The sequence below is a fragment of the Physeter macrocephalus genome, chromosome 11, assembly GCF_002837175.3.
Source record: "Physeter macrocephalus isolate SW-GA chromosome 11, ASM283717v5, whole genome shotgun sequence".
Taxonomy (NCBI): domain Eukaryota; kingdom Metazoa; phylum Chordata; class Mammalia; order Artiodactyla; family Physeteridae; genus Physeter; species Physeter macrocephalus.
This window is the reverse complement of record NC_041224.1, coordinates 106,331,323-106,340,369: the sequence shown is the minus strand read 5'-3', so window position 1 is coordinate 106,340,369 and position 9,047 is coordinate 106,331,323. Positions and strand designations below refer to the sequence as shown.

The following is a 9,047-nucleotide window of genomic DNA, read 5'->3' as shown; positions in this document are numbered from 1 at the left end:
GTGCGTCGCTCTCCGCTGATTGGAAGGAGCTCCGTGGGGCTGTTGCGAGTCAGCCCGGGAAGGCCTGAGAGCACTGAAAGGCTAGCTATCGCCCCCTGGAGCTTGGTAGGATAATGGCAGGTAGGAGTGTTAACAGGCGTCCCTGGAGGTGGTAGCTGGGTATTACCGTCGCTCCGACCGAAAGGGGATTTCGAGGGAGAGCAATAGAGACGTGATCTGGGCTAGAGGGGCCGGAGGTCGATAGATTGAGTGGCTAGAGAGGCCGGAGGTAAGGGGCTGTAGAAGTCGGGCGGACCCGGAATCCAGAGGAAACGGGACCATGACTTATGCTTATCTCTTCAAGTACATCATCATCGGGGACACAGGTAACCCGCGGGCGACAGCCCTCAAGCTGGGGCGGGGATTCGAAGCACTGAATTCGGGTTTTGGGGGCGGGGCTCATTCAGTGGGCTGGGCGATTAAGTGAAGCGGGGGCGGGGCGGGCGACCGGGGGCGGGGCTCGGGGCTCGGGGCTCGGGGCTCGGGGCTCCGGGCTCCGGGCTCGGGGTTCCGGGCTCCCTGCTCCCATTCCCGAGTCCCGGACGTCTCGACGCTGGACTGTTCCCGGGCGGCGTAACTCCTAGAACGCGCGTCCTCTTCTTTCAGGTGTGGGGAAGTCATGTCTCCTCCTACAGTTTACAGACAAGAGGTTCCAGCCTGTCCACGACCTCACAATAGGTAAGTGCATGTATCTGTCCTACAATAGGTTATGAAATATGGCTAGCTACAGTGGAAAGTTAGCAGCCTTTGGTGTTCGAAGTAAAAAGTTACCTCTCCCTATTTTTGAACTAATCTAAAGTTATGTTTAGTGAAGTGTGACTAATCAAATGCTGATAAATGGGGAGTAGTGTAATGGGGAGTAAGTAATTGAAAGGTAACTTTAAATTTAGAGATGAGCGTGAGGTATGGATTAGTTGCTGTAGGATTTGTTTTTCCAAATGCAATTTGTATGCCTGTGGAAAATCCCACGGAAACATAACTATTCAAAAACTCACCTTGCTTTGCGGTAAATTAGTGCAAACCTCACATGTGTTTTTTCAAAGTAATCACTACTATATAGATTTTGTGTGTGTGTTGGAAAGAAGGAAGCAAATTGAAGAGCCATCCCAGACTTAGAATTAAAAGGTACATGGAACTAATAACTTTTGTTTTAAAGAAAAGAGTATGATAGAGTTCAGAGACACACTGGATCCTGGGAAGTATGAACATCTTCCACACATTTGTGATAAGGCATGGCCTGCTGGGGCTTTAACAACCCCTTCTCCATAATCTACATAACTCCAGCCCCCCCCCCCATATATGTGTAAAACTAGTCTTCTTGCCATGCAGATGCAGTTTCAGAATAAAATCCCTAGCTCCCATTCTTACTATATTGCCACTTCCAAGTCCCACCTTATGGAAGTCTAAGTTACTACTGATCCCAAAGGACTTATTCAGAAATACCTAATGAGGTTAGAAAAGGATTTAGAGGATGGTATCAACAGGAAAATATTTTTGCAAATGAATACTAAGTGCACAACCACTCTGTGCTAGGTGCTAGTGATACAGTGCTTAACAAGGCAAACACTGTGCCTACGTTGAAAGCTCCAGTGTAGGAGGTGGGGCTGGGGGCAGATAATGACAAGTAAATTTCAACTGCAAAAGGGGAAAAGAGGTACCACCTCTATCAAGAGAGGCTGAAAATGGAAGAATGAGCAGGAGTTTGCCAAGCAAAGGGGTTGTAGAGATGAGGGAAAAGTGATCAGGGCAAGAAGGAATAACATGTGCAAAGGCTCAGGAATAACAGAGATCATGCTACATTTGGAGAACTGAAAGTAATTTAATATGGTTGGAGCATAGAATTTAAAGTGGAGAGTGGGAAGAAATAAGGCTAAAGAATATATTAGGGATGAAATTTTGAAACACCTGAAGGTAATGGGAGCAAATGACAAGTTTCAAAACAGAGGAATGAAGTGATCAAGTTTTCCCCAGAGTCCAATATAGGCTGTGTTTCTTTCTGAATTCAGTTTTCTGTACCAAGATAAACAAGGCAGTTAGATAGAAAATATGTGCAAAATATGAAGGTTTCTGTTTAATTAGAGGAAGTTGCATAAAAGGGGACAAAAGTGTTATTTTTTAATTCTTCCCCATTGAAATTCCATTCTTGTCCAGAAAGAAAAGAAAATTAGTGACTTTTTTTTTTTAATAACTATCACTATTCTTGATGAAGCAGTCCAGAGTAGTAAGAAGCAATTTTTAAATTTGTCTTATTGACTGCAGAACTTTAGAGTTGAGGTTCTGGTCACATTGTGCCTGGGGCCACTGAATAGCAGAAGCTAGATTAGTGCTCTTTCTTACTTGGAAATCAGAAGTCCTGGAGTAAAGTACTGTATAAAAATAGAAAATAGGACAAATTGTTTGACTTATCATCAAGTAATTTTAATGTAAGTAATCTTCAATTTTTAAGTTTTGTCCTGACATTACCTTGAAAGAAGCTGAACGCCAGGTAAACCAAAATCTTTATCAGACTGTTTCCAAACTCCTAGGAGGAAGGCTGTTTTCCAGTGAACTCTGGGAATTATTGGAGACCTGAAATGTTTCATTCTTGAGAACCTACTTCTTAGATAGGTGCTTTTCTAAAACAAAAATTCTAGAATTGCAAAAATAAATATTGTTTCATATAGAGGACTATAGAGTGACTTTGAGAAAATATTAGGAAATATTTTCAAAAATTTTAGAAGTTTTTTAAAAAGTTACAAAATTAAACAATACCTAATAACATTTAAGCATTAAATAATAATGCTAAAAATTTATTCACCTTTTCCTTGATTTCTTAATTAGTTTTATCCCCATATCTGCTTTTTGGTTATATTTCCAAGGTCATTCTCTAGAGCACAGTTTTTAATTCTAGAAGGTAAGTAAAACTTCAAGGAGCACAAAATGAATTGGAGCAAATAGGCAGCTGTAATGTGCTTAGTGGTACTAAGTGCAGACAGAGGATGAGTCTTTAGCACATTGAGGAAAAGCATGAACCTCTCATTCAACATGGCTGTTGTTCATTCTTTCTCTCGGTTTTTACTGACAGGTGTGGAGTTTGGGGCCCGTATGGTCAACATTGATGGAAAACAAATCAAACTGCAAATCTGGGATACGGTGAGAGGAAACAAAAATACTTTAGTCCTGAATATAACAGTAAAGGCTGATGCAGGGGCAAAGGTCTGTGATGGTGGGGCTAATGGTGGAGATCAGAGTAGTAGAAGAGTGAAATCAAAGAGATAGGGAAGCTTTCACTTCCATCTGTTACAGTTACAAACTCTGAATGCCATATCTTTTTGTTTTAAATTACCCAAATAATATATGAGTTTGCTCTAGTAAAAATATTGATTAAATAATCCCAAATTCGGGAATTCCCTGGCAGTCCAGTGGTTAGGACTCTGTGCTTTCACTGCAAGGGCCCAGATTCAATCCCTGATCAGGGAACTAAGATCCCACAAGCCACGTGGCACGGCCAAAAAAAAAAAAAAAATCCCAAATTCATTTGTATTTTACTTTGGAATGCATTTTGATTCTTTGGAAATGAGCCTATCTGACTTTGTAGGAATGGATTATATATCTTGAAACTATATATAATCTGATGCTTCCATTTGGGGGAGATTAGAAAGCTGTTAATTCTCTTTATCTCCATCTTAATTCTTTGCTGCTTCAGATATTTTTTTTTACTGGGGAGGGACAAAGATACCTCAGACTGATGCAGACCAACCCAAATTGAACTGCTTACTCTTTCTAGCTTATTGGCTCACAAACTGGTTCAGGAACTTGGATTGAGATTAAGAAGTAAAGTGATTTGATTTTTTTTAAAATAGATCTTTATTGGAGTATAATTGCTTCACAATACTGTGTTAGATTCTATTGTACACCAAAGTGAATCAGCCATATGCATACGCCCTCTTACATCTCCCTCCCACCCTCCCTATCCCACCCCTTTAGGTCATCACAAAGCACTGAGCTGATCTCCCTGTTCTATGCGGCTGCTTCCCACTAGCTGTTTTACATTTGGTAGTGTATATATGTCAATGCTACTCTCTCACTTCGTCCCAGCTTACCCTTCCCACTCCCTGTGTCCTCAAGTCCATTCTCTATGTCTACACCTTTATTCCTGCCCTGCAACTAGTTTCATCAGTACCAATTTTTTTTTTTTAGATTCCGTATATACGTGTTAGCATTCAGTATTTGTTCTTCTCTTTCTGACTTACTTCACTCTGTGTGACAGACTCTAGGTCCATCCACCTCACTACAAATAACTCAATTTCATTTCTTTTTATGGCTGAGTAATATTCCATTGTATACATGTGCCATATCTTCTTTATCCATTCATCCGTCGATGGACATTTAGATTGGTTCCATGTCCTGGTTATTGTAAATAGTGCTGCAGTGAACATTGTGGGACATGTCTCTTTTTGAATTATGGTTTTCTCAGGGTATTTGCCCAGTAGTGGGATTGCTGGGTCATATGGTAGTTCTATTTTTAGTTTTTTAAGGAACCCTGTATGTCTTCCTTGGTGAAATGTCTATTTAGGTCTTCCACCCGTTTTTTAATTGGATTGTTTGTTTTTTTGATATTGAGCTCCATGAGCTGTTTGTATATTTTGGAGATTAATCCTTTGTCTATTGTTCATTTGCAAACATTTTCTCCCATTCTGAGGGTTGTCTTTTTGTCTTGTTCATGGTTTCCTTTGCTGTGCAAAAGCTTTTGTTTCATTAGGTCCCATTTATTTATTTTTGTTTTTATTTCCTTTACTCTAGGAGGTGGGTCAAAAAGATCTTGCTGTGGTTTATGTCAAAGAGTGTTTTTCCTATGTTTTCCTCTAAGAGTTTTATAGTGTCTGGTCTTACATTTAGGTTTTTAATCCATTTTGAATTTATTTTTGTGTATAGTGTTCTGATTTCATTGTTTTACATGTAGTTGTCCAGTTTTCCCAGCACCACTTATTGAAGAGGCTGTCTTCTCTCCATTGTATGTTCTTGCCTCCTTTGTAGTAAATTAGGTTACCATATGTGCGTGGATTTATCTCTGGTCATTCTATCCTGTACCATTGATCTATATTTCTGTTTTTGTGCCAGTACCATACTGTCTTGATTACTGTAGCTTTGTGGTATAGTTTGAAGTCAGGAAGCCAGATTCCTCCAGCTCAATTTTTCTTTCTCAAGATTGCTTTGGCTATTGGAGGTCTTTTGTGTTTCCATATGAATTGTAAAATTTTTTTTTTTAATTCTGTGAAGAATGCCACTGGTAGTTTGATAGGGATTGCATTGAATCTGTAGATTGCTTTGGGTAGTATAGGCATTTTCACAATATTGAGTCTTCCAATCCAAGAACATGGTATATCTGTCCATCTGTCTATGTCATCTTTGATTTCTTTCATCAATGTTTTATAGTTTTCTGAGTACAAGTCTTTCACCTCCTTAGGCAGTTTATTCCTAGGTATTTTATTCTTTTTATTGTAGTGGTAAATGGGAGTGTTTCCTTAATTTCTATTTCTGATTTTTCATTGTTGGTATGTGGGAATGCCAGAGATTTCTGTTCATTTATTTTGTATCCTGCAACCTTACCAAATTCATTGATTAGTTCTAGTAGTTTTCTAGTGGCATCTTTAGGATTTTCTATGTACAGTATCATGTCATCTCCAAACAGTGTCAGTTTATTCATTGATTAGCTCTAGTAGTTTTCTGGTGACATCTTTAGGATTCTCTATGTATAGTATCATGTCATCTGCAAACAGTGACAGTTTTACTTCTTCTTTTCCAATTTGTATTCCTTTTATTTCTTTTTTTTCTCTGATTGCCGTGGCTAGGACTTCCAAAACTATGTTGAATAGGAGTGGCAAGAGTGGGCATCCTTGTCTTATTCCTGATCTTAGTGGAAATGCTTTCAGTTTTTCACCATTGAGTACGATGCTTGCTGTGGGTTTGTCATATGTGGCCTTTATTATGTTGACGTAGGTTCCCTCTATGCCCATTTTCTGGAGAGTGTTTATCATAAGTAGGTGTTGAATTCTGTCAAAAGCTTTTTCTGCATCTATTGAGATGATCATATGGTTTTTATTCCTTAATTTGTTAATATGATGTATCACATTGATTGATTTGCTATATATTGAAGAATCCTTGCATCCCTGGGATAAATCCCACTTGATCATGGTGTATGATCCTTTTAATGTATTGTTGAATTCTGTTTGCTAGTATTTTGATGAGGATTTTTGCATCTATGTTCATCAGTGATATTGGTCTATAATTTTCTTTTTTTGTGGTATTTTTTTCTGGTTTTGGTAGCAGGGTGATGGTGGCTTCATAGAATGAATTTGGGAGTGTTTCTCCCTCTGCAATTTTTTGGAAGGGTTTGAGAAGGATGGGTGTTAGCTCTTCTCTCTAAATGTTTGATAGAATTTGCCTGTGAAGCCATCTGGTCCTGGACTTTTGTTTGTTGGAATATATATATATATATATATATTTTTTTTAACTCTTTAATTTATTTATTTATTTGTTTTTGGCTGTGTTGGGTCTTCGTTTCTGTGCGAGGGCTTTCTCTAGTTGCAGCAAGTGGGGGCCACTCTTCATTGCGGTGCACGGGCCCCTCACTATCGCCGCCTCTCTTGTTGCGGAGCACAGGCTGCAGACGTGCAGGCTCAGTAGTTGTGGTTCACAGGCCTAGTTGCTCCGTGACGTGGGATCTTCCCAGACCAAGGCTCAAACCCGTGTCCCCTGCATTGGCAGGCAGATTCTCAACCACTGCACCACCAGGGAAGCCCTGTTTGTTGGAATATTTTTAATTATGGTTTCAATTTTATTACTTGTGATAGGTCTGTTTATATTTTCTAATTCCTTCCGGTTCAGTCTTGGAAAATTGTACCTTTCCAAGAATTTGTCCATTTCTTCATGGTTGTCCATTTTATTGGCATATAGTCGTTTGTAATAGTCTCTTATGATCCTTTGTATTTCTGCAGTATCAGTTGTGATTTCTCCTTTTTCATTTCTAATTTTATTGATTTGCGTCCTCTCCATTTTTTTCTTTATGAGTCTGGCTAATGGTTTATCAATTTTGTTTATCTTCTTAAAAAACCAGCTTTTAGTTTTATTGATCTTTGCTATTGTTTTCTTTGTTTCTATTTCATTTATTTCTGCTCTGATTTTTATGATTTCTTTCCTTCTACTGACTTTGGGTTTTCTTTGTTCTTCTTTCTCTAGTTGTTTTAAGTGTACGGTTAGATTGTTTATTTGAGATTTAAAGTGATTTGATTTTAAAAAGCGTTTCTGATGGCCCACTGGAAGTATTTTCATCTGCTAAAGTTAAATGCTGCCATATGATTCAACCATAACACAGGCCTCCCTCAGACTTTCCCTTTTAGTTCCTAGAAGGCCACAAGGAAGGAAGCTTTCAACCATAGCAGAAGACGAGAAAAAGTAAGATAAAAGCAAAACAGGAATCAAATAATTTAAGACATAAAACCACTAGAGGATAAATAAAATTTAAGTGAGCTCTTGGAGGGAAAAAGCATGTTTTAAATCTTAAAGTTTTGTTAATATTACCAACAAACTTCTTTAGAATTAATTTTGGATTTTGATGTTCTAATAGGTATGCAACTCATTAAAACATTTGTATGATTCCTTTTTTTTTTGGTGGTACATGGCCCCTCACTGCTGTGGCCTGTCCCGTCGCGGAGCACAGGCTCCGGACGCGCAGGCTCAGCGGCCATGGCTCATGGGCCCAGCCACTCCGCGGCATGTAGGATCCTCCCAGACCGGGGCACGAACTCATGTCCCCTGCATCGGCAGGCGGACTCCCAACCACTGCGCCACCAGGGAAGCCCTCCTTTTTTTTAATATATATGTTTATATTTATTATTTATTTTTGGCTGTGTCGGGTCTTAGTTGTGACATGAGGGATCTTCATTGCAGCACGCGGGATCTTTTGTTGTGGCGTGCGGGCTTCTCTCTGGTTGTGGCCTGCAGGTTTTCTTTCTCTAGTTGTGGTGCGTGGGCTCCAGGGCATGTGGGCTCTGTAGTTTGCGGCACACAGGGTCTCTTGTTGAGGTGCATGGACTTAGTTGCCCCACAGCATGTGGGATCTTATTTCCCCGACCAGGAATCGGACCCATGTCCCCTGCATTGGAAGGTGGATTCCTTACCACTGGACCACCAGGGAGGTCCCATTTGTATGATTCTTATAGTAAGAAATTCTTGTATTGTTGGAAAAGTAACCTTAGAATTAGTGTAATGGAACACTCTTCTCACCTTCAAAGCTGGGTTTAGGTTATATGAAATAATGTCTAAGAAAACAAACTTGTGCTATGAAGTACTAAGCTCCTAAGTTTGTTTGTTTATTTATTTATTTATTTATTTATTGCGGTACGCGGGCCTCTCACTGTTGTGGCCTCTCCCGTTGCGGAGCACAGGCTCCAGACGCACAGGCTCAGCAGCCTTGGCTCACCGGCCCAGCCGCTCTGCGGCATGTGGGATCCTCCCAGACCGGGGCACGAACCCGTGTCCCCTGCGTTGGCAGGCGGACTCTCAACCACTGCGCCACCAGGGAAGCCCTATTTATTTATATTTTAAACCTCTTTATTGGAGTATAATTGCTTTACAGTGGTGTGTTAGTTTCTGCTTTATAACAAAATGAATCAGTTATACATATACATATATCCCAATATCTCTTCCCTCTTGCGTCTCCCTCCCTCCCACCCTCCCTATTCCACCCCTCTAGGTGGTCACAAAGCACCCGACTGATCTTCCTGTCCTATGCGGCTTAAGCTCTTAAGTTTAAATTATGGATTTAACATATATAGAGTTTATAACTTTTGGCCAGTTACTGAACTGGCCTTTGAGCCTAATTTTTCCCATTTGTTATATAATTAGTATCATTACTGTTATTATACTATGAAAAAGCTATTTATTTTCCTATGTCCACATCTTAGTTTTCCTATCTTTTTTTTTTTTCTTTTTTTTTTTTTTTTTGCGGTACGCGCGCCTCTCACTGT

General features: G+C 39.9%; 1 protein-coding gene across 2 annotated transcripts in view; it reads left to right on the top strand.

Moving 5' to 3' along the window:
* RAB2B (RAB2B, member RAS oncogene family) overlaps positions 1–9,047 on the top strand; it is a 17,162-nt gene continuing 8,115 nt past the window's right edge. Inside the window, exons 1-3 of one of the 2 annotated variants that reach the window (XM_007104804.2) lie at positions 1–365; positions 646–717; positions 3,104–3,171. In XM_007104804.2, the coding sequence (XP_007104866.1) occupies positions 320–365; positions 646–717; positions 3,104–3,171 (186 nt within the window). In that variant the 5' untranslated portion in view covers positions 1–319. The remainder of the gene's footprint in view (positions 366–645; positions 718–3,103; positions 3,172–9,047) is intronic. The other variant, XM_028495600.2, reaches the window with a different exon arrangement.